Here is a 25931-nt window from a genome sequence, read left to right as displayed (position 1 = left end):
TGGTTAGCACAAGGGCCTCACAGTGCAGAGGTGTAGGGTTCGATTCCCCCCCAAAAACTGGAAATATTCTAAACAATGCATGATGTTCATTTTGTATCGGATACATGGTTAATCTCGATTTATTTGTTATTACCACAATGGCTATTTTGCTTTTGCATCAAATTTAAAAGATGACACAAAACTAACGCTTCACTGAGACAGAGTACAGCTTTATTAAAGTCAAACTTCAGGCATTTCTGAACTCCTCCAACTCAACTTTTGAATGAAAAAAGGACAGAAGTCATATTTTCAAATAAAAAGACGGTCATGTACAAAAAGAGTGTCTTCCCAACAATCACGCACATTTAGAAGCGGAATTGTACAAGCAAAGAAATGAAATAAAAATAGCACGCCACAGTAACATGGTTCTATGCAAATACAATGCAAGACTATTTACAGGTTCGCCAACAATATGCAGTAACACAGGTTGAACAGGAATCAACATGATGGTCGTGTTCATCCACATTTTTCATTGAAGCAACACCAAGAGAGATAGATATGACCCCAGTTAGTAACTCAAAATTTACTCTACAACAAAAAAAAAAAAACAATTGAGTGCTTTGCAAGTGAGTTTTTATTCAGCACAACACCAATTCTTCTCTGACTGCCTGTCAATCAAAAACTCAACAACAGTCAGCAAAATTGCACGAAAAAAGATGCTACAGTGAATGGAAACTTTAAAGCACTGTAGGGTGGCTGATGGATATTAAAAAAAATAAAAACGAATTTCATGATGCTTTGAAAAGTCAGTCTAAGGCTTTTAAGGGTCACAAGGGAACAAACATGCTGGGGAGGATTTTTCACAAAATAATGGCATTAAAATATTTAAGCAATGTGAAATGATGCAACACACAAATGAAGTGTTCTAATACTGCCACTGTAATAGCAGAGCGGGCGAAATGGCACTGAGCGACGTCATGCGATGTGCATGCGCCCCCCCCCCCCCAAAAAAAAAGACAATTATAATAAAGGAACAGAAATTGCGCCGTGATGACGCATTTTAAGACTCAAATGTGCAGTTCAGCCTAACAGTCAGCTTGAAAAGACAAAGACCAGTCATGACGTTATGATTCACCAACAACAACAAAATTGCCAGTGGTCCACTTAAAATAACACATGAATAAATAATAACATTCAAGTTTGGGTGGTGACATGCGTGAGCGTGAAAAGTGCCTTGATGACCGATGACTAAGTTGAGAGGAAAGCTATACAAGTCATGCACAGTGCAGTGAAAAAGTTGCCCTCTTCTCAGATTCTTAATTTTTTTTTTTGCATAGTTCCCCCATTTTAAGATCATCAAACAAATATAAATATCAGACAAAGTTAACCCGAGTAAATATCAAATGAAACTTTGATCACACCTAAGCTTGATTACTTCCAAATTTGTTCAATCACTGAAATATAACCTGTCTGACAAAATGAAGTCAGCCAAAAGATCTCAAGACGCAGCAGCAATATTCCACGATCTCAAGAAATACCAGAACAGAATAAGAAATAAAGTAATAGACATTCAACCGCTTACAAAGCCATTCCTAACGCTTTATGACAGACTCCAGCGGAAAGCAGTGAGAGCTATCATCAACAAGGGTTAAAAACAGGACCGTGGTGGACAGTCGACAAAAATGACCCCAAGAGCACAGCGACGAGGCCAGAGATTAGTATTCGTCAACAATAAGGAAGAGCGTGTGCAAAAAAGACATCAACTATCATCCAAGGTGAAAACCACTGCTGACCAAAAAGAACACGCACACACACACAAAAAACGTCTGAATGATTCCCAAGATCTTTGGTCGAATATTCTATGAACTGACAAGAATAAAGCTGAACTTTTTGGAAGGTGTCCGTCTTATTACGTCTGGCAGAAATGTAACACAACATTTAAAAAAAAACATTCAAATGTGGTGGTGGTAGTGTGATGGCCTGGGGCTGTTTTGCTCCTTCAGGACCTAGGTGACTGGCCGTGATTGATGCAAGCAAGAATTCTGCTCACTGACGGAGGATGTTTAGCCAACAGTTGGGGACATCAAGCTGAAGCGTACTTGGGTTCTACAGCAAGACAATAATCCAAAAGTCAACTTTGGAATGACGAAAATCAAAGTTTTGGAGTCCAGATTTCAATCAAACGCTGCAGTATTGCGCAATGAAAGCAATTGTACAAGGAAGAGAGGGCCAAAATATCTCCACAGAGATGTGCCACTTAGAAGAAACACTTGAGTTCACTTGCTCTTGGTGAAAGTGGCCAGACCACTTGTTAGGTTTACGTGGCAAGTACTTTTTCCTCACAGTAATTGAATATTTTTTTAAGTTTGCCCTGAATAAAAAAAAAAATCAACATTTCAAAGCAACATTTTGTATTCACTTGGTTTATCATTGTCTGATAATTACACTTGTTCGATGATCTAAACATTTAAATGAGGAAACTGCAAAAAAAAAATACAAATACAAATCTTTTGACAATACTTGTTCATGGCACTGTACATCACTGAGGGGAAAATGCCAACAAATGAGACAATGTTACACACCTAAGTGCAAAAGAGAACATGGAGATATGGACCATCTCGCTTAACGTATCCGAGAGCCAAAATGTGTCCAAATATTTAGCTGTCAAATGGCACCAGCTCTATTTTTAATCAAGTTTACACAATAAAAACTTTGTTAACAAATGGCTCTGCATTCAGTGTTTTAAGACGCCAATCACCTTGCGAGGTCAAAACAAACAAATCTCCTCGTACCCGGGAAGCAGGATAAAGGCTTTGAACTGATTTTAACGGCAAATACAGTGATGAGTCACCACACATGAGCAGCGGCTAATGTGGAATCATGACACCAAGTTGAAAAAAAAACAAACAAAGCAAACAAAATTAATTACAGGTAGAATGCGTGAACCCCTCAGATTTTTTTTTTCTTTTTAAATGTCACAAGGTGGTGACAAGGTGTACTGCACTGGTGTTGGACAAAGCAATTGGTATAAAATGTGGTGCAATAAATACAAAAGATTTGACAGATGAGCAATTTAAAAACACTGTACAGGTTGTATTTTGTACACTATACTGGACTGTGTGTCATGATACTGATTCACTTTTTCTTCAACATGAGGCCGGCAGCCGTTCAAATATTGCTCGCCCTCCCTCCCCAAAAAGTTTTTTTTTTTTTTTTTTTTTGTCACGACACATTTTAAATTCTTATGTTACTACCAGAAGAAGAGGTATCCATTTTCAAAACACTTACGTTCCTTTAATACACATTTCTGTATATGTGTGACCGAACTAAATAGTGTAATGACAAGGCATGTGAAAGTGCTTTTCAGAGAAGTTTTGGCAAAAAAAAAAAAAAAAAACAGCAAAAAAGAAAAAGGTCACAGTACACAAACATTACTTAAATGCATCTGGGCAGTAGTTCCTCCAGCCACAATGGAACAGAAGTCATCCCTTAAGGCTGATTAACGATACTCAGAAAGCAGCGCTCACTGGCTGGGCCCCTCTACCGTCCTTCCCTTGAGCATGACAGCGGCTCAGAGAAAATGTGGAACATACCTTTATATTAAAAAAAAAAACAACAACATCAACAACAACAACTGTGTGTTAAAAATCAAGTGTGGAGGCTGAGCTCCCCGTTGGGAAGTACTTTACAATATCATGGGCCAATTATGTACACGTGAATGAGCAAACCAAAAGTCACAAGTACTTGTGTAATGTTATACCAGTACGCTATATATCATTATTATTTCACCTTAATAGGACGATTTTCACAAGGAGGTCTGCGCAACACCTAAACAAAGAAATACACCACTTACCGAGATGAAGTGAGTAAAATCTGACTGTAAACATGAACAAACATAGATATGTATATAATTATATTCATCTATAGTCATAAGTATATCAAAAACATGGTGAAAGGAATGTTGGAATGTAGTGTGGGCCTAAAAAAAAAAAAATTGGTTTGTCAAAGAGGAAGGAGAAGAGCTCGGTACGATGGCGTGTCACGTGAGGAGCGGCGTCGGGGCAGTGGAAATGTGTGAGAGATGCCAGCCGTGGCGTACAGCAGGTAAACAAGAGGAGAGGCGGCTTGGCGTCCCCTCCCTCCATCTCACTTCCTTCAAACAGCCGGCTACTGACGACACTCGGGATAATCCGAAGGGGGAGCAAAACGAGGTGTTCGTCCGAGGGATCTTGGCGTTGTTACGTGTAAGTGGAGTTTGACAGAATAAGGAGCGAAGAATGGTGCACAACCTCGTCCCGCGCTGCTCCGATCTCACTGCGCTTGCCACTTATGGAGTTCTTCAACCCGGCTCCGAAGGTCAGACAAAACAAACATAATCCAAAAATGTTATATTCCCTTTAATGAGCACAGGTGGGTGGAGCGCCAGCAGTGCACTTCACAGGGAACGAGGTAACGAGAGCGCCACATCGTCTCCCTGCGGTTCCTCTTTGACCGTGACGGGGTTCAGAGAAGAAGACGGCAACGGCTTAAGAGAGCCCAGGGGACTGAGGGGGTTGTGGCTGGAACAACAAGGGCGGCCTTCCAGCGAGGAGGCGGTGAGGGCGCCCGCCTCGTGGTCCTGGCAGAAGGAGCGAGGGCAGAAGTCACAGAGAGACGAGGCCGGCGTGCTGCAGATACTACAGTCGTGCCAGGGACACTCCCAACGACCTGTGGGCAAGAAAACGATTAAGATGCATCACTTATACAAAAATTATTTGGGCCAACAACACTACTGAAAAAAGTGCCAGGCTCACAGCACCACATGACTGTAGTGGACCAATGTGAAAAATTACAGTTGGTGACTCTTCACTGCACACTAAGCGACTGAGCACCTCACATATATGGAAGTGCTGTATATTAGTGCTGTCAAGTTTATACATTTTTTAACGAATTACAAAATCATAAAAAATTCTCCAAACATCGACATTTAATTGTGCCCACAAGCAGCACACGCCAGCAGTGTTGCTTTGCTGTTCGGAGATGATGTGCTAAAGATTTACATCTAATATGGTCGTGTTTTTTTTTTTCAAAGTATGTAAATTATTTTTTAAGTAAATCAAACAGAGTTAAAAATGTAACTGAGTTAAAAATGTTTAGATCAATCGCCAGAGTTAATGCTTTCATTTTGCATAATACATATACATATATATATATAAATGTATATATATATATATACACAATTACTTATCTTAACTAATTAATCGCAAAAAAATTAATTGCGATTAATCACGTTTTTTCCAACTACTATTTTTTGTGAGGCTTTTAACAGGTATTTACTTGAATAATATATTGGAATTAATGCAAAATCACCAAATATGAAGTGTGTGATCCTTCAATGCGATCTAAACGGAGTCATCTTTACAGGATTTTTTTTTTAGAAACAATTCTCAAAACTTATACAGTATATTTAATTGTAAGTGCCACAGTCCAGCAGTGTTGGTTTGCAGTTCCGTGGTAACTTATGCAAGATGTTTTGTTCTGAGATCATGTGCTAAAGACTTACAGCTAATTTGGAATTTGGCTTCCCAAGTTATACAAATAAATGTTTGAGAAAAATAAAACTGAGTTAAAATATGTAATCACATTCACTTTTTAAAAAAATAATCTTGAGTTAACGCTTTCATTTTCACAGCCTTAATATATATATATTTTGTGCACCCTATTGGAAGATCTCAGCTGAGACACTTTCGCTTAATTGGAACTAACTGTTAAATTGATAGATTTCACCATCACCATATGGCGGCTTGGTGAGGTTGAGACACAGCAGGTGGTACGCCTTGGGGCACTCCTTCCTGTCGCACATCACCAGCTCTCCTCCCTCTCCACAGCAGAAGCAGAAGTATTCGTGTGTGTGTTTTCCCTCCATCCGTAGCTTCCGCTTTTTCTGCCTCAGCTTGGCGTTCCTTGCCTTCTCCTCTTTCTCCTGCACCACAGCACTCTTTGGGGTCGGAGGGGGAGTCACAAGACAATGACAAGTTGCTTAAAGCGATTTTCTACTCTTATAGGGAGCGGAATGTGCACTTACCGTTGGCTGCACCCCGAGGAAACCTGAGCAGTTGTCTGATCCACAGTGGCAAGATGTTCTCCTGTTGCCCACGCAGTGCAGGTTGTAATTGAATGTCATCTCGGTGCCTGCGCACAGACAAGAAGCATTTCATTCCACTCCTCTGACCTTGATAATGAGCATACGTGAATCCAGTAAAATCGCGACCACGCCCCCAGTCTAACCACCGCTGCCAAAATACGTATGACTTTCCTTGATTCTTTTCTTGTTATGGTCGTTAACTCACCGGCCTCTATATCGCAGAGAGCAAAGAGTCCAATGCGGACATCGCCATTGACCGTCCACTTTTGAGTTTCACAGTTGGGGCTGCAGCTGTGGTTAATGAAGCGGGAAGAATTCCCTTTTGGACCGGCGTCAATCACCCGATCCTGAAGTGTGCAAAGATGCAAATGAAGACAACGTCGGTGGAGGAGAGCATGTGCTTTTCACGATGCTGTTACCTTAGTAAGGGTTAGCATGTAGAAGTTGGTGACGTGGTTCTCGTGGGCGCGTTTAATTCGCTGCTGGCACTCGTCCGAGTCAATGACTTCTCCAACATATTCAGTCACAAAGTCACCCTGTAGGAAACAGTAGTGTAAGGTAAGGTAAGAAAACAATTCCGTTTGAGGAAACAGTCCTCTTGACCGACCTTCCTCAGGGCCTGGTTGCTTCTGAGGCCCCATCCACGGCCCTCTGTCTTGATCACCTCCGTCTCCGCATACAGGCGCTTGGAGAAACACTGGTTCTCGCAATTGTCTCCTGCAGGGCACACCTGTGCCATGACAGAAAGAGGTTAACCGGTGCCACTTGACGCTGTCGCAAAAGACAAGCGGCGCAACAAACCTGAGGATGACACTCATACTGCAGCATGCGGTTGAGACACTGAGAGTCGAGGCTGCACGGGTGCTCGTCCGCAGGCCGGCAGTTGCAGCGCGGGATTTCGGACAAGTCGGCGACATGCATGTGTACTTTCCCCACAGGTTTGTTGGACTACCACAAGAAATCAAAACATCCATTTCAAAAATATGACAGTGCCTCAACAAAGCACGAGGAAGAATGCTTGCTATTACCTTGATGAATTTGTAGGGCGGCGGTTTGCGAGAGTTGCGCTCCTGCACTAAAGCCTCCCTGCTCTCCCTTTGGGCCTTGAGCTCTTGAAACCTGCGGGCTGCTTCTTCCAGAGCTGAAAAAGTCCAACAACATTGTATTCTGTGGTCTGCCTTTTTGGAAAGGCATTCCACAACCTCCAGTTGATTACCTTTCTTGAAAGTCTTGTTGATGTTGACCTGACCGGTCACAAAGTTTTTGTCGTTCTCGACATAAGGGAAGACACGGCCCTGATTGATCCAGTAGTAGTCGTGGGAACCGAAGAAAAAGACGGGGAAGTCGCCAATATCGTGGCGAAGGCTCTGGATGTTGGATGGCACCAAGCGAGGGTTGCAGATCTCTGCCGGCCACCACCTACAAGAGAAGAGAGCGAGGCATCGTGTCAGAGAGGTATAGATGCACAGCTCTTAGAGAAAACTAAATATTACACAATGTGCAGGAGTTATCAAGGCACTGTATTGATATTTATTTGGGGATGAATTCAGCACAATTTTTATCTATACACCCAATTTTGACATGACAGCGGTGAGGAAACCTTTGAGCTCAAAGGCAACATTTGAATTTCAAAATGGGCAGAGGTGGCAATTTCAAGAATGAATTATTTCTTTTCAAATAGAATCCAAATAAACTGTCTTTTTTTTTCATTTCATGAATTAAATTCGAATGACTTGTTTTCAAAATACCAAACGTACATGACAACAGATCCATGAATTATTTAAAGAACTACATTAATAGAGAATGAAAACATTCATTTTATTTACCCATTTTAATATTATTATTATTATTTTTTAAATAAGACGACAAATATTACAGGACGTTCCATAATGTAAATGCTCGCTAGGCCAAAATGAAGACGAGAGCTGGTTGTATGAGGCTTGTGGGCAGAGGTGCGTAGTAACAAGCAGATCGGGGCACTTGACCCTTTTTTGACGGTCAGTCCCCTGTTCTCTGGCCGCCACCTCGGTACTCTTCCAGCCTCAACCCACCGGGAGAGATGCTAACTGCAGAGGTTTATTTAAGGATCATTGTGTGTGTATGAAGAGACGCAAGACAGCAGCCTGCGTTCAAGCGTGCCTGTATTTCCTTATTCTGACATCACGTGACTCGCGACTCCCACGTGCTACTGCAGCATATGTTTTTTTTTTTTCATTGCTTCTATCTATTCAGGTCCTTCAAACTGACTTATCGCACGTGGCTAATGTTTCATGACGACTACCAACATTTGACTCCATTTAATGAATGGATTGGAGCCAGCCAATCACATGAACCGCACACATCTCTAGTCATATCGCGTGTCCTTCATCTGTACATACCTGTAGTTTCCAAGTTTGACCCAGACAATTTGTTTGTAGTGAGGTTTCTTGCCGGCCCTACAATCGCTACAGGACCAAGGCCCCTCTGGCATGTCCAGCTCCAAACACTCCGGGTGGAAGGAAGCCGGGCAGGAGTCGCAGCACAGCAACTTGCCTCCTAAATTTGTATGTATGGATGGACACGGGTATGAGCGTGCATGCGTGCGTGTGTGTTTGATGTGGGAAATGAGTATGCAAAGAGAGGGGGAGGGTCTCATTAGGCTTAAAGAATTTAAAAGCTGAACAAGCTCTGAATCTCATTTGCAGACACGCCCAAGGACAAAAATTCGACCAAAGTGTCAGGCTAGCAGGTACAGTGGAAGCTCCAAAGCTGAACACCCACAAAAGTGGTCAAATCTGAAGTTTTCAGGATAAATATGTCTCAAAAGTCAAACTATATAGTCATAAGTGACATCAATAAATCTTTCGCTTGGTGAAAGTCTAAATGATTACCTTATGAATAAAGAGAAAGTGTGTGATAACCATAGAACCAGAAATGGCGACTGTGACAAGCGAGACTGCCCAGTAAATTGTATTGTCACCCTACTAAAATAATGGCCTACATTTTTCTTTTTCTTTCTAAATCAAAAAGGAACCCAATACTGCCTATATTGTATTTATTAATCATTTCATTTTAGGGGTAGAATTGCATCATCTGTTCAACTAAACATGATTTTATAAATGACTAAGTACAAATAATGGACCCCTTTTGAGTTATGTGGGCTTTCTCTCGTGGCAAACACAAAAACTACTGGATTGAACTTTTTAGCACAATACATTTGCATTTGCATGATTTTTAACTAACTTTGGCCTAGTATGCCATTTATGGTATGTAAGTGTTGTTCAGGATGATGGTACTCGGTGAGATCCTTATTCTTTATGCGGTACGGGCTGGAAGGAAACGTACAAACCACACTGACTTTGGACATTTTTCTCTTAGGAAGGCAGCAATATGACAGAAATAGCATATGGCTAATGACCAGGATAAAAATGACCGGAGAAGCTTTCCATCGAGTGTCACATTTCTACTGTCCATCATGTCTCTGTCAGGTATCTCAAAGGGGTGAGTCGTTGACTTTCTTTGAGTTTTAATTCATTTTATTACACCTCCTAGTCTATGGGGAAATTACAACTACAACATCGTTTATTAGCTTGCGTTCAACGTTGGAGATTCCACTGTCCACACAAATCAAAGTGAAGCTACTTTTGTAACATCATATTTTGAAGTGGTCAAGGCTCCACGTGCCATGACGGAGGCTGTAAATGCTAGGCTACTCCTGCTTGACGTCATCAACTTGGTTAGCGCTTTAAGTAGCTCAGTTACTGCATGTCTGGCAATCAGATTCAGAGCACTGTACCACGGGCTGGTCAATTGCATACTCATGCAGCAGCAAAACTGGATTCCAATCAGCCAGTGATCAGGGCTTTAAAATAAAAACAAAAATCATAATTAAAAAAAGCAGGCATGCAGTCCTGCCAATAAAGCAAACTGTGCCCCATCATACATACAGCACCTTGCATAGACCAGCTTGTATGGAATTTTCAGAACCAATTTTGCGCCAATATGTCACTACCACTATTTTGACTCTTAACTTGTGCTCTGCTCATTTCCTAAATGTGACTGAATTCCATCCAAGGCAGGTCAATGATGTAAAAATAGGAGATGTGCCCAAAATGTCAATTCATCTGACAATTTCAGTCAAAAATCCAACTTACAATTGGGGTCAGGGTTGAAGCAAGGGGAGGCTGGACATGGCCTTTTGCGGAAATAAAATAAGCCCACAGTGCTCAAGCAGAGAAGCAGTGCACCTCCACAAACCACAGACATAGCATGAACCAACGCAGAGCATCCAGCACCATGGCGCTATACTGCTGTCGAGATTCTTAAACTGACCATTCGCTCGTCGCACAATGGGCCACATGCAAAAGCCAGAGTTTATTCAGGACGACCTGTCGCATTCACCGAGAAAAATAATCGGAATAAAAATTCATCAATCATGTACGAGTCAACAATGAGTGAATAACTCACTCTTTGTTTCTTGAATGAGCAAATTTTGTGAAAATAATGCATCGTACTTCTGCTAATCAATGATTTACTCAAAGAGTTACGGGTGTTTAAACACTTAACAGGCCATAAATGCTGGGGAAAATAGAGCCATTTTTATATAGCAAAGTTTTAGCTTTTTTTTTTTTTTAAATAAAAAGAATAAAATAAAATGATATTTAATCTATCTATCTATATATATATATATGTATATATATATATATATATATAAATTAAAATATCTAAAAAAACTAGTTAACATTTACAATAAAACGAAGACAAAATGAAGAGGATTACATGTATTGTATATTCCAGCAAACGCAAAGATTCGTCTTGCAAAGATATGCTAACTTAATGCTAACACTATAAACGGGCTAACAAATAGCAGCACCGTATACGCCTTTAAAAGATGAATACGTATTGAAACGGTTAAGAAAATTTCAAGAAAGATGAAATAACAATACTCGGTCATATATACTTTCTATGCTGGGAAAAACTGGTTTTAATACAGTAAAACTTTTTCAGTCTTTGAATATAATAGCAAAAAGTAACACCTTTTCCCCTCATTGTAATGGCATTATCAAGTATTTGTACGCGGTATCGGCAAATGCTCAAATCTAAGTAAGTGTACTTGTATTTGGTCGGGCTATGCGTATTTGAGAGTGTACAACACTATTTCTGAGAATATGGTAACCGGATTTATTGATGAGGGCCAAATCATGATGAAATAAGAAAATGCTTTGGTGAATCCAACTGGAAGTTTTCAAATTGGTTGAAACAGTCCAATTAGATTTGTTTTGCATGCGACCCAGAGTCATCTGTTAATCAAGAGGGATTCAGGCTGAGGTTATTTATTCAATGCGCAACTCTGCATGGCAATTAACTGCAGATGGAACCAGTCAATTAAGGTGGCACCTGAAGGCTGAAATGAAAGTGGCATTCAAAAAAAGGAGAAACTCATCGGGATGGGAGCAGGCACAAAACAAACACAAACCAGTGGGAAAAAAGGAGAGAGAGTAAAACTGTTCAGTTACCTTTCCCAACATTCTTTTTGGTAGCTGACGAAGGAGAGGGAATCATAGGTAATTTCAACTCAGCACGATTTGACTCAGTCAGAAGGTAGTGGGACTTATAGGCATATGAACTTAATATGGTGTCAGTAAGGTCTTGCACTAACAGCCCTACACAAGACACACAGGAAAAGACGGGGGTGAGCCGCAGTCAGACTACAAAAAAAAAAATTACCCAAAAAACAAAAAGAACATATGCTGTCTCTCACACATACTCACAACACAAGTCAGAAACATGTCAAACAGTTTGGCCCAACACAAAGGGGCCAGACAGGACACTGGACTTGTTTAAAAAGGAAATAGGGCCATCAACATTGTTCAACATCAACATCCGGGACATCAACATGTGACAATCTTTCAAGCGGGAAAGTAACAAGCTTGGCTCTTTGTAATAGAAAACGAACGAGAAATTACATTTAGCAGCCCCGCTAATAATATAAAACGGTGCCAAGGAGGAAACACACAATGCATAATATCACAAGTCCCGCTTCCACCGTGTCGTAGAGTTCAGTTTGATAGATTGGATGTATCATTTCTTTCCAATTGTCCAAAGCTGGAAATTGCACCAAAATGTATCTGTGATATATCGCTGGCATCGGGCCAAAATAGTAGAGTGTGAACTATTTATTTTTCTAGACCATGCAAAAGGAGAGCACAACTGAACTGTACCACTTGGTGGAAACACGGCGGAAGTATGCAAGGTTTCCCAAAAGAAAAAGGCTTCCCCAAAATCAGAACACACACACACACACACACACACAAAAAAACATTCATGGAGGGCAACAAGGTCTTGTTTTACATGTCATAGTGGAACTGATAATTCGTATTACTTTCAAATCAGCCAAACAAAAACTTCTGCGCCACTTGTTCAGCTTGCAGCATGGCCGCAGGAGTGTGTCTTTGTGGAGGTTTTCGTACGTGTTAATTGTAAAAGAGGGAGGCGGGGTTTACCTCTGGCGCACAGGAAGCACCAGCCCACGTTGACGGGGGAAGTCAGGAGGCCATTCTTCTTGGTGCTGCTATGGCTGCTGCAGATCATGATATGATGTGTGAGGATGGCGCTGCCTGCTGCCACGCAGCTGTCGCCTGTGTGATACGCCACTGGGCAGCGGATACAACGCATCAGGCGACCTAGAGAGCAGACAAAAAAAAAAAAAAAAAATCAGACCTAAAGCCTTTTTTTTTTTTTTTTTTGGGAGTCGCCACCCAAAATTCAAGTCAATTCCTCGACTTTTTTTTTTTTGTACTGGCCCAGTCAAGTTAGCACCAGTGAACTTGAAGTAGTGGCCCAGGATCATTTCGAACCCTGAGGGGTGGGTATCAAATTATACACGACTCCATGAATACGTGTAATGTATCACCTTTGCTGGCTCGTTGCAGGTCTCGCTCCAGACAGCAGGTGGCGCAGTTGTGCTGAGGGCAGCTGAAGCCTGTGCCAGCGCTGCTAGTAGTGCCTGGGAGTTGACGTACACATTCCTCATGATAGTAACATCCGCATCCCGTCACGGAGCAACGTGTCACCTCCTGGCTTGCTTTCTTACAGCTGAAACACTGGTGACTGCCTAGAAAAGCGTTACAGAGAGACTGAGAATGCAAAATGCAAGGACACAGTGGTCGTCGCCAAAGGTCAACCATCCACGTACCGTTTCTACATTCCAGGCACGTGAACCTTCCTTCGGGTAGGGACGTTAGCCCGAGACACTCCAGGTGGAACTGCCTGTTGCAGTCTCCTTCACACACCGCCAAATTCTCACCATAGACTTCGCAAATCTACACGCAAATATCACACAGGTCAGTGCGTACATTTTTTGCAAGAGAGTAAAGCAGCACGTGTGGATTAGTGTTGACCTGGCAGACGGTGTCCCTCTTCCCGGTGCTACTGTCCTGACGGGACAAGCCAGAGTCCACAGACTGAGTGTCTGAGGCATCCGCATCTGCAGCTGCTGGACTATCAAGACTCTTGCCAAATAAACCCTTCGAGATGGACATAGACTTAACGTTACCATGTGTTTGTAAAGCCAGTTTATGGACAGTGTGGCAAAAGCTACACAGATGAGATGAGCGTGATAAATATTGAACGGCTCCAGATTGTGACTAAATGGTGAATTTTTGGCCCTAAAATTTGAGACAGCGCAAGGAAATGTTTCATCTACTCGCGCATATGCTGAACAACTCCTGCTCAACACTTCAGCCCATCCATCAGTAAAATAGTAAAATGAGTGGATATGTGAACACTGGCACAAGTCAATTTACAGTTTGCACTTTAGCCTCATTTTTTTTTAGGGGGGGGCATCCTTAGGGGTCACTGTGCTCCCAGTAAAAAAAAAAAAGAGTACATTCGGGTCTGAAATCATCTTTGCCGATTAAAATGAATGGAAATTCCATTAATCCGTTTCAGCCTCCCTACCAAAAATAAAGATCAGATTTTTTTTGGGGGGGCGGAGGGGTCTAATTAGGAAAACTAGCATTCCATAACATTGTACTTCATAAAACCATATATTTATCAACCTGCGATTAGCTGGCAACCAGTTCAGGGTGTACCCCACCTACTGCCTGAAGATAACTGGGATAGGCTCCAGCATGCCCACGACTGTTGTGATGAGAACCGGCTTGGATAATGTGTGATTAGATATATTTCGAACAAAATTGAAGAAAATGTAAAAAAAACAATAGGTTGTGCATCATGATTTACTTGGCCACTTGGAGGCAGTATAATACTACAGTCATGCAGGCAAACAAAGACGCTGAGTACTTAAGACTGAGGGGATGAAGAATATATGTCAGTGAGTCTTGTCATATTATCACTCGCCACTCGCATGTCAAGACATCACTGTACGTCATTCATTAAATAATAGATAATTCAGCTCTTCTGTCTGAGCCTGCTGCTTTTCTCCAAGCCTACCTGTGGATCATTGAGCCCTCTGGAGTCGGAATCCGACGTGTCTCTATACTGAGAGGACGCCATCTCCACGTCTGTGGACGCACGACTCCGCTTCTTCAGCGGTTTGCAAGCATCAGATATCTCACTGGCTCCTGAACGATGGCAAGAACGGAAATCAGTCAAGGAAAGATTTTGGGCCCTATTTTCGTTCTGGGCGCAAGTCTAGCGCAAAGTGAGGTCTAACTGTGCGTATGGGCGGAGTTGACTTTCTTTTGGGATTTTGCGCCAGTAGAATTGGAACGCCGACGCAACACGGCCCCAAACATGCTAGACTAGACTTGCGCTGGCATAAAAATGAAGTCACGTCCGTTTTTACGCCTACCAAAATAGGGCCCTTTGTATTAAATGGAAGCAAAGTGTAAGTGAACGCCATCACCAACCTTTCTGGGAACCGGCTCTTGGTGTGGCCTCGGGCGCCATCTCCGCCTGAAATGATGTGGCGAAATAAAGTTTTAAGAAGGCCTGACGTTTTGAGACGAACAGAAAGGAACGGAACGTATATTGGCAACAGCAATGCGTTGCACAGAAATGTCGTTCGTTTTAACGAAAACGACAACAAAATCATTTACATAACGACAGTGTAAATACAACAATGTTCAACACACATTTTGTTGCCAAGGACGTTTCAATGACATTGTCTTTTTCTGAATTGGATCGATCTTGTTTTATGCAAGTTATAACAAGCATTCACGTAATGCTACCTCAACTTTGCTGCAGCTGTATATGTCCATCCTGTATTCTTTCATTTCTTTATGCGATATTGTGAAAGACAGCAATCGTATCGCAGAGAGCCTTTTACGTGGAAATCATGATGTGAAAATCAGGCTAGACAAGCAAACAGATTTGTGTAATGCAAAAACAGGTGACGTCCGAGCACAAATACAACTTTTAGTAACGTAAAGGATCAAAGTATATCTCATAAATTATCAAAGCTTGTTTATTATCCTTCAAATCATTGACAACGAAAGCCAATTTAAATAAACGGATGCCATCTTTAACCATAAACCATTAAAACATCTCTGGCACTCGATATTTTTTTTTTGTTAGCAATGAAAGTGAAATGATTTCTACTGGAGAATTTGTAATCGGTCCCTTTCGTGACTCTTGCAGAACTTTGGGGAGAGCGGAGTGGGGCGTGGCCAAATTCCTCATTAAAAGTTGATGTTTTTTAAGTGGTCACTTATGTCCTAATTTCCAAAATGAATAGATCAAAAAAGAAAAGGATCAAAAAAATATATAAACTGAGCTTGATAGTGAAAAATGGCCCATCTTGAATCTTTACCTCCTTTCAGTTGCATTTGAAAGAAATTGTGTGGTAAGACCATGTTCAAGAAAGGTTTGGGTTTTGTGTTCTTCAACAATATTTGATCGATATAAAACGCATTTGTGTCACAAATACAAAATTGTAAAATACTTGAATCATGGTACTAGTATTCGTTGAGTCCATTACTATGAAATCAAATTCTGAGAATTGCCGAGCATTTTAGGTCATTGTTGTTGCAACTTAGTGAAGCAATGTTGTTGTACCGCTGCTTACTGAATATTCGTTTTACTCTGCCTTCTTGGAAAAATCCAACAGAAGCTGACGGATGAAAAGGCGTGGTCTATTTCTAAACCATTTCAGCGCATATTTAGTGTCCTAGGTTTTTGTTTGCATTTTAAAAAGTTTCACATACAGATGAGAACGAGAATGTCGGCAAAAATGACGACAAATGGTAGAAGGCCAATAATTGTTTCGAGTAGCATTCACACCACAGTTGTTTTCAAAAACCTCCACTTTGAGATCATTTTCAAATGTTTGTTGTGATGTAAATAGTCAAAACAAGACTTTATTTTTTTTTAAGTCCAATTCAACATAATCTATTGCCAACTGCTTTGATACCTGCTCCTTTTTGGTTTTCTTTTTGGGGACGGGGTCACTGCCTCTCTCGGATTCCGACCTGCTCCTAACAGATCGCCGCTGCAGCTTCCTCTCCTGAGAACCTGAAGAACCATGAAAACATTGAGCTTCCCGGTTCCTTTGAGGCCCCTCAAAATCTCGCCGGTGGTCTACAAACCATGTGGACTGCTGTGATGAGAGCCAGGTGAAGAGGCGGGCTGCGTTCCGCCTTCTTCGCTCCTCCGACTGGCAGGAGATTCTCTCCTATCCTCCCCTTCTTCCTCCATATCATCCGCATCTTCGTCCTCCTCGGGACTGGGCTCGGGTTTAGCTCGGTTTTCCTGTTGACGCCGACAAACTGTGTGTTAGAACTTTCAGCATACAGTGAGGCAGAGAAGGTCCCCAACTACGTTATGCTTCAATAAGTCTTTGTTCTGGCAATGTATTGCTGCGCTCGATTACAGTTGCGCCTTGAGATACCAATCGCATGAGTTCTTTGCAGAGATGGGGCGACTCGAGTCACGTGACTTGGCTCGGGTCTCACTTGAGTTTCTATTTTTAGGACTTGCTTGCCAAAGATTTGGGAATGACTTGACTTGGGACTTGGTGCCTATTCGACTTGACTTAGACTTGAACTACATGACTTGTTGTCTTTGTTGTCTTCATTTTTTTTCAATTATTACTCCAATATTTGTTGTGACTGAGCAAGATTATATTACAATTTTAAACTCAGCTAGACCTGCTTGATTTTTTTTCCACAGTAACTTGGGACTTGCCACCTCTGACTCTTTGACCACACTCGTAACTATTAACACTTGTATCTCAAATTATCTTGACATGAGTTTTTCTGACACTTAAACATAAACAGGCGGTTGTGCTTCACCTACCTCAGGTGAGCAGTAGCCCAGGTCAGGTTGCCTGCCTTCGACCTCCACTCGCTCCTCCTCCACCTCCTCTTCCTCCTCCTCCTCCTCCTCCTCCTCGACTTCTTTTTTAGGGGAGGGAGCATTTTTTTTCTGCAGGAGAGGCCAATCACACTTTGTGATCTCCACGTTCAGCCTTTTCATGGTGATGGAGAGAGGCAGCAGCTTCCTCGCGGCTGCAGTTTTCCACGCCCTGACTGGTGCTGGAGAATCCTGCTTGGCTCCTGAATCAGAACCAGTGTCCTCTTTCGGGGAGTCAGACTTATTCTGGTCACCCCTCAAGTTCTTCTTCTCATTTGAGCCATTGTTATCGTCTGCGTTGGAAATACTACACTGTCGACGTGGCAGCTGTCTCCTTGGCGGCTGCTCTCTGTCGGGCGACTTCACTCCTCCGTCGTCCTTCTTGTTGCTCGAGCCACTGGAGCGTCGGCTCCGCTTTTCGGGCCGGCCAACGGGTTTCTTGGCAATCGGGGTCTCGTTAGGGACCGGGTCGACGTAAATGAAAGTGTAATTGTCTATGCGCTCCTGGCGCGTCATCAGGAAGGCGTCCTCGGCGTGGCCCACGCCGACTTCCCACTGAGCGCGCTCCCGCTGAGGGATAGGTTTCAGAAGCTGGAAAAGAAAATCACCAATTGATCAAGTGTGTTTGTGTGTGTGTGTTTTTCAAATGATACTGGTTTAAGGATGCCAAATATGACCCATTTGTAGTGTAAGACCTTTCGGTGCTTAATCTGACTAATTGGAATGGGTGATAAGGGTTCAATATTATGTCACATTATTTAATGACATTTCCATCCACCCATTATCTGTACCGCTTCTCCTCACAAGGGTCGCGGGGGTGCTGGAGCCTATCCCAGCTGTCTTCGGGCAGTAAGCGGGGTACACCCTGAACAGGTTGCCAGATAATCGCAGGGCACACATAGACAAACAACCATCGGGGCTCACACTCATACCTAGGGGCAATTTAGGGTGTCCAATCAACCTGCCATGCATGTTTTTGGAATGTGGGAGGAAAACCACGGGGGAGAACATGCAAACTCCACACAGGAAGGCCGGAGCCGGAATCGAACCCACAATCTCTGCACTGTGAGACCATTGTGCTAGCCAGTTGGTTTTTTTTTTATATCCAATCATAGCCTATATTAATAGATATGAAATAGTTTAAAACAGGGGTGGGCAAACTTTTTGATTGGCGGGCCACAATGGGTTCTAAAATTTGACAGAGTGGCCAAACCAGGAGCAGATGAATGGAGTGTTTCGGTAACCTCACCTCATCGGAGAAAAAAAAACACATTTAATTTTAAATGAAAGTGAACAAAAGCATTACAACAATGTATATGTCTTTGAAAAACCACAGTATTTGGAAAATAAAACATTAAGAAGGTTTATTCATTTCATATTTTTCAAGTTTGGCGGGCCGGATTTAAACGTTTAACGGGCCGCATGTGGCCCCCGGGCCGTAGTTTGCCCACGTCTGCATCATACTGGATGTTTTTATTAGTTTGACTTTCATGTATATACATTGCTGAGAGGTGCTTCTGGTGCAAACGACAATGGCAATAATGAACATATTGTTGAATTTATATTACGCCATATGGAAAGTGCTTTGTTACAGCTCCAGCTGCTGTTAAATGCGCTCTAGAAATAAAGTTATAATGTATTGTATTGTATAATTAATACACAGCAGTCTCCATTAGCCTTGTGCAATACCTTCGGACAGATATAAAGTATTGCTGCATCTAATGTTGTGGTGAGAGAGTGAACATATGTTCACCAGCTCTCTTCTTTGGTATCATAGCATTTAAAATGCATGAGTCCGGTAAGTGATTATACCAAACTATTGCACAGATATATATGACAACTTGTATTTTAATAAGCCCACAAAACGCATTATGAAAAAAAAAGTCTGACAAACAATATTCTGCTGTTGTCTTACTTTGTGTTTCTCCACAGTGTTTGTGGTCTTGCGCAGCGTGTCCGCCTGGAGCTCGTCAAACTGTTGCTTGCCCTGGTATATAACAATCCTCTTCTCGTGGATCCACGCTCGCTCTGCTACGCTGCCAAAAAACTGGACGTGGTACTCTCTGTGGCCTGCATGGCAAATTGGAGTCGAGTGTTTATTCTCCTTGAAAAGTTGTCCGACAAGCTCGTACGTGCGCTTACCTCGCGTGTTGATGCGCGTGTGGACCTTCATCTGCGGGTCGGATGAAACCATGCAAGGCCACCATGGGTAGGTGCCCACCTTGGACCACACGAGATCTCCAATGACAAACTCTTTGCAGAATCCTGTCTCTTGGATCACTGAGGGCTGATTGACTTTCAGACCCTGAGAGCAAAAAGTCTGGTTAAAAGTCTGAGCACTTTGCGTAAATGCACCGGAGATGAGAACTTGAGCTCGTGCCTTTGGTTCAGTTTGGATGACGGTCTTCTGAGGCTTCTCCGTCTGCTCTGGCGGAGGCTCTCTTGGCTGCGGCTGGATGCGGGTGTCCTCCGTCTGGCCCGTGGAACCCGCCTGGCCTTGGACAGGCTCCAAACTCTGCTCCTGGATGTGGAGCTGCAGCTTTGCGCTCTTTTTCCTCTTCTCCTTTTTCCTCTCGTGTCGGCGCTGCACCTGAGCCGCCTCGTTATTCTGAGATTCCTTCTGAAGAGGAAAATAAGAAAGTGGTGAGACATCTGTTTGGGTTTCTTTCAAGCCAACGCAAACTAGCCTGTGTATGTCTCCATATATCAAATCTTGCTAATTAGAAGCTAACAATTCACCAAGAAAGCCTTTACGGAATTATTCCAATTGAAGCAACACAATAAACCCACTCCATTCCCAGAACAAAGTTATATTTCCCTCATTTTTATCGCTACCTGGTTGTAAATAAACACTGCACCGTATAGAAATAATTGCAACATATTATGAAGAAAAGTTCACAGTGTGTTCACCAACAAATAGCCTTTTCACAGACAGTCGTGTTTGCCTTCAAAATGGATACAGCCGGTCGCCACATCCCACAATGCTAAGTGGCTTTCGCATTGCATTGTGGGATGTGGCGGCCATTTGGGGCGAGCCGTACCCATGTTGAACATCAACTAATCTGTCTAGTCCTCCAGTGAAAGACTCATTAAAATGCAAGAAAGAAAGAAAGATACTGGACTGTGCTTGTAATCTGTGATGCACAGGGCCAACAATGTTTGAGCAGCGTGAGAAAAAGCACAACTGAAGCATCCACGCGTCTACGCCAAGATGGTGAGAAAACCGAAAATAGTGCGTGAACCCAGGAAAGTTTCCTTTGAAGATTTTTTTGCGTGAACAGAAATTGTTCATAAACCAGGTCATTCGTAAACGGTGGTTCCACGACAAACAGAGATGAGCAGGGCCGTGATCGGCCATTGGAAGTAAATTACGACCAATTAGAGTCCAGCACGCCCGCGACCCTCGTGAGGATAAGCGGCTTAGATAACGGATGGATGGATAGATATTGGATTCTTTTTTTTTAACTCACAATGGGATCGGAGACGCTTCTCAACTCTGTTGCACTGAGTAGAATATTGCCGTCAGAGTGGGCGTCTGAAGTTCACTTTCCAATAGCCGTTGTCATGTTCTTCTTTAGACCACAAATTATTGACTGTATTTCTGCTGGTTACAGATAAACAGTGCGATGTCTTTTGCCTCAATTGCTTTTCAGAGAAAAGAAATTGAAGCAAAACGCAAATGTTTAATCCATCCCGACTTTTAAAGTAATTGGTACCAGCTGTTATGTTTGTTCTCGTCTGTATTTGGATTTTTATTTGTCAAAGTAACGAATAAACCAAACAAGTGTAAAAAAAAAAAAAATACAAATCAAATCAGATAAAAAGTGATTGCATTGCAATACCTGCAGCTCTTGCAGCAAATCTCCACACAGTGCCGTTTCAAACAACTCTTTGCCATTCTGATACGTCTTGATAATCTTCAGCTTGATCTCAGGGGAACTGGTTTTCTTCAGAACTCCCGTGGGAGCACTGGGAAGGGGCTGGACAGGCTGCGAGGAAGGGGTACTGTCCACAAGGGAAGGGGGAGGGCTGGATGAGGGTAGGTGCAAGGGTGGAGGAGGAGGCAGCGTGTGGGTCATGATGTGAGGCGTGTGGGGAAGGTGGTGCTGGGTGGGCAGGGGCAGTAGTGGGGGGCTCTGCGTGTGGCTTTGAATGTGGGGTGTGTTTGACAGGAAGTGGTGCGCGTGGGGGAGGTGATGGTGATGATGGGGGTGGTGCAAGTGCGGGTGGTGCGTGGACAGCGGTGGCGAAACAGGGGAACGGGGTCTTTCCTGGAGACCGGGGCCCCTTAGCACCGTGCTCTCCCCTGGCATGAGGAGGCCGTGCTCCGCGTAGCTGCGTATGGGCCCGTAGCCGTTAGCCGAGCCGTTGGGGAACTGCGAGTACATGGAGAATTTGGACTGTGGTTCGTACATGCCCAGACCCGGCGGGTAGCCGTTGGAAACGTGTGGCAGGTCCTCTGACGCAGAGGGTGGGTAGAAGTCTGCATCCAGGGCCGAATCGTAGGAGGGACCGCCATCCTCGCCCGGGTCACTGCCAGTGTCGCAGGTGCCGTCCTGTCTGATGTTGGCTGAGTCAATAAGCTGAGGGGGTTGCTGAATTGTATTTCCCATGATCCCTTGCATGAAAGAGAAGGAGAAATCCATTGTTGGGCTCCGGCATCCTTAACTGTCTTTTTCTTTGACTGGACCTGTTGACAGTGACAAATGGAAATGATCATTTTGTGTTTAGAAAGGTTCAAGTTAAGGGGACACAAAAAAGTAGACACTTTCCATTGGACTTTATATTATTTGTTTCATGGGAAAGTAAATGTTATACGGGTAACAAATTTATTTAGAATATCTGAAAAGGTTTTTATATCAATTCATATTTCACTATGCCATGCCAGATGTTACGTTCGACAACATCCAGCTACACACATATGATTACAATTATGAAACATAAGTCAAGTGTACTTTGTAAATGTTTATTCTGCAACTATCCACTGTTTCAGCTTCCATTAAAAAATGACAAAATGCTGTAAAGTCTCTTAAAACATCTGCATAAACATCACTATAATGACAGTGAGGACACCAATTTCAGGGACACATACAAAGTGGTGAACATGTTTATGAAAATAGAACAATCATGACCAAAATGACTTGATTTGGTTAAATAACATGAACAATGAAACCATGAAAAAAAATAAAATAAAATACACTTCTAACATTTATTACACATGCTGTAGTTGGGATAATTAGTAGTTGGGACATGTCTCCTGCCCCCCCCCCCAAAAAAAAAACAACAAAACTACACCCAAAGGGGAATAGACGCTTTAAAATGAGGGGCACCAATTTTAAGAGACTTATCATTGTACTGGTATAGGAATATTGACCCAAATCTGATAATCGAAGTCAAAAGATGAAATGATTTTATCAACAAGATGGCACACACTTTATTGGCAAAGTGTTTTTTTTAACCATAGAAGTGATTCATTTTGCTTATTTATATCCTGTATTGGGGGGATTCGATGTTACCGCAACGTATGGTATGTTTAAGTAAATTGTGCATAATAATCCACATTAAAGTTGCCCGCACCTGTTCAGTTTAATAATTCACGTGCACTAGTGACAGTTGCGCACTCTTTAAAAAAAACAAAAAAAAACACTGACACTAATGAGAAATGAAATTGAATAAAATTACTCCGAATATTTTTTTCCACAACACGTTCATTACGAGTGCAGCTCACATTTTACGTCCAGAAATTATGAACTGGGATGATAAACATTGGGCGCTTCAGAAAATCTCTCAATAAAGTCCGTCGCCACATCTCAATCAAGTCCCACTTTCAGTTAATTATACAGCAGAATGTTAATTATAAAGAGACTCATAGTCAAAACAAACCCGACTAGCTTCTATAACTTGCTTTTGGGCAGGGGGTGTTCTGGTCACCTCGGCGCTAACAATCGCGTATTTAGGCGGCCAACACAAACACAAGCCGGTGTGTTATAGCCGAACAAAACAAAGAGCAGTGTCCGCTATCTTTTGCACACCAATTTGTTGACACTTTTATTGCGTTTCAAGTGTTGAGAGGAGTGAGGTGGTTGGACGTGTGAAGCACGGTGCATATTGGTGATGTAAACATCCGTGTGGTGCCGTGCAGCGGTCACAAAAACACGTAAAGGGGTCATTTTTAATGATGTATAGTGAGTAAATCGTAAAAACTTGGTTACAGATGTGTGACTGAAACGCGGGCGGGGAGAAGACATCTGCGCAGACAATTGTCTCACTGGATGATCTTATAGCCTTGTGGGATGTTAGCTTCAAAGCTACCTGGCTATAAAATGCTCGTCTTGGGCTATCATCTGTGCTTTGGGTCCACTTAAAAGACACACGAAACCGTGTTGACATGTTGTATGCATCCTTGCGCGTGTTTGATGCGCGCAACGCGTGTGTTAGAGAACACGGCCATCCGAATAAGATGAAAAGGAAGGAAGGCTAACGCTAGCTACGCTAACGGTACATTGCCAATATGGCTGCCTGTCTGGCGTGATTATTCTTCCATCACTGGCGCTTTGGGGAGAAATGTGCTTGAAAAGAAACAAGCAGCCACTGCAAAAGGCTTGCACCGGCGACGGATGGACGAGAGCATGCATCGGTAGCGGTGCTAAAACGAAAACATGCACAAAAAAAGAGGGGAGACGGCTTATGAGAAGCAGGTTTTTTTTTTTTTTTGACGGGGAGTCGCGAAATGCAGGCAAATAAAAATGTCAGTACCTTCAGCGTGTCCCATTCTAAACACATACACCAGCCAGCAACGCGTCCTCGTTTTATAATAAAGTAAGAAAAATAAAATAAATTTAAAAAAAAAAACCAAATGTGTACTGTTATATTGATAAAGCGCAGGCCTAACCTTTTTCGTTTTAACGCAATTCTCCACAGAGAGGAGGAGGGGGATGTTACGCTATCTGCGCGCTACCCAATCCCAAAGCTGGGCTCTTCTTCAGCGGAGGAACTGGAGATTTTAATGACACCCTGTTCAAAACAAGAGGCTTTTGATACGATGCACTCTTCTGCTTTCAGCTCAAACTACACGAGCGCGTTAACTTAATAGATGGTCAAAGTGTTACATCTGCAAGGGCCAGCAGCAGGCGCCACATCGGGACGTGTAGTTTATTGTTAATTTAGTCAATGCAGCTCCCAGCACTTCAAGTAATGGTCACGCCTACAGTGAAAAAGAGAAAATATGTGTTGTGTAAAGAAAGATAACCTTTACTGAGCAATTTCTTTCACACAAAGTGGACACGGTTTCATGATGCTTCCTGTTCCATCCAAATTTTGTAGGGTGCCAGGTGAGCTGGAGCCAGCCGACTGGACAGAAGCTGTGTAGAACCTGCAGAGGTCGAGATTCACACTTAAGAACAATTTTAAAGTCTAGAATTAACCAAACATGCAAATCAAACCAAGTAAGTGAAAATTGGATGCCCTGGGCGCATCCAATGTCCTCTACCGCAACACTGAGTCTGCAAAGTGTCTTTACAAGATTATTACAAAAGCATGCCACAACAGATGAGCGGCGAGGTTGTCTGCATCCCAGTTCAGAGGTGCAGGGTTTGACTCCTGCTCCGGCCTTCGGTTGTGGAGTTTGCATGTTCTCCCTGTGCTGGTGTAGCTTGACTTCAGGCGGGTACTCCTGCATCGTCCCACATCCCCAAAACATGCATGTTAGGTTCACGCAGGACTTGAAATTCTCCATCCGTGTGAATATGAATATAGAATGTGCCCTGCAGTTGGATGCGACAAGTCCAGGGAATATCCTGCCTGCTCACCCAAACTCAGATGCATAGACTCTAGCTCATAACACAGGTGACTCAAATGAGGATAAGCATTAGAGAAATGGATTGGCGTCATATTAATTGTATGGCTCATATTTTGCTGGGAAGTAGCCCCTTTTCTTTTCTGTGTCAAACAATTTTAGATGCAAACAGCAATGGGGCCCAGCCTTGCGTCCGCTTTTAATGGCGAATCCTCAAAATTTTGCAACTTTACTCCAGTTTGCCATTGTTTGACAGCATAAGCAAAAAAAAAAAAAAGCAGTCAGCGTTTCACAACTTTCTTGATATGCCAAGATCATCTCAATTTACTCTTAATTGTGTACCTTCTGCCTTTTGATAGCGAGCATTTACTTGTTCTGCCTGTCACTTTGTCGCTGGCATAGATAGATGAACAGAAGTACATTTGTAGTAGTAAAGAAAATACAAAATTCAGACCTAATAACAAAGCTTTGAAACCCTTGAAAATAGCTAGGAAGTTGATATGGAACACGTCCAGTCATTTAAATGAGGCAAAAATTTCACTATCAACACTCATGCAAATCACACACGTGCAAGCTTGCCAGGAGAGACAACAACTCTGCACCTCTTGAACTAGAGAGGTGGGGACAGTGCCTTCCTCAAGGGCACCTCAAAAGTAGGCTGCATGTAGACTAGCAAATAGTTGTAATTTTTACATGATTTGTCCACAGCAGGACGCTTCAGTTTCAAAACCCCAAGCT

General features: G+C 42.6%; 1 protein-coding gene across 3 annotated transcripts; it reads right to left on the bottom strand.

Annotated features, from left to right (window-relative positions):
- Positions 1 to 188: 188 nt before the first annotated feature.
- Positions 189 to 24351, bottom strand: nsd3 (nuclear receptor binding SET domain protein 3). Of its 3 annotated transcripts, none has more exons than XM_088285919.1 (25): positions 24155 to 24351; positions 21241 to 22088; positions 19779 to 20018; positions 19541 to 19703; positions 19314 to 19468; positions 17342 to 17989; positions 16633 to 16795; positions 16458 to 16558; positions 14956 to 15001; positions 14537 to 14667; positions 13483 to 13608; positions 13278 to 13404; positions 12996 to 13196; positions 12586 to 12765; positions 11599 to 11745; positions 8482 to 8638; positions 7320 to 7522; positions 7132 to 7244; positions 6905 to 7051; positions 6711 to 6833; positions 6523 to 6639; positions 6309 to 6450; positions 6044 to 6150; positions 5752 to 5956; positions 189 to 4686 (listed from the first exon to the last, which is right to left on the bottom strand). In XM_088285919.1, the coding sequence occupies exons 2-25, from the start codon at positions 22042 to 22044 to the stop codon at positions 4415 to 4417; spliced, it is 4818 nt and encodes a 1605-aa protein (XP_088142045.1). In that variant the 5' UTR covers positions 22045 to 22088; positions 24155 to 24351; the 3' UTR covers positions 189 to 4414. The 3 variants fall into 3 exon arrangements, with proteins under 3 accessions (XP_088142045.1, XP_088142130.1, XP_088142210.1); XM_088286004.1 differs by having other exon boundaries at positions 11599 to 11622; XM_088286084.1 differs by lacking the exon at positions 11599 to 11745.
- Between the last annotated feature and the right edge of the window lie 1580 nt (positions 24352 to 25931).

Source organism: Idiotropiscis lumnitzeri, chromosome 1, assembly GCF_059441095.1.
Source record: "Idiotropiscis lumnitzeri isolate Australia: NSW breed Sydney's pygmy pipehorse chromosome 1, RoL_Ilum_1.0, whole genome shotgun sequence".
In the NCBI taxonomy this organism is placed as follows: Eukaryota; Metazoa; Chordata; class Actinopteri; order Syngnathiformes; family Syngnathidae; genus Idiotropiscis; species Idiotropiscis lumnitzeri.
The sequence above is the reverse complement of the archived record's forward strand: the minus strand, read 5'-3'. Positions and strand labels throughout refer to the sequence as shown.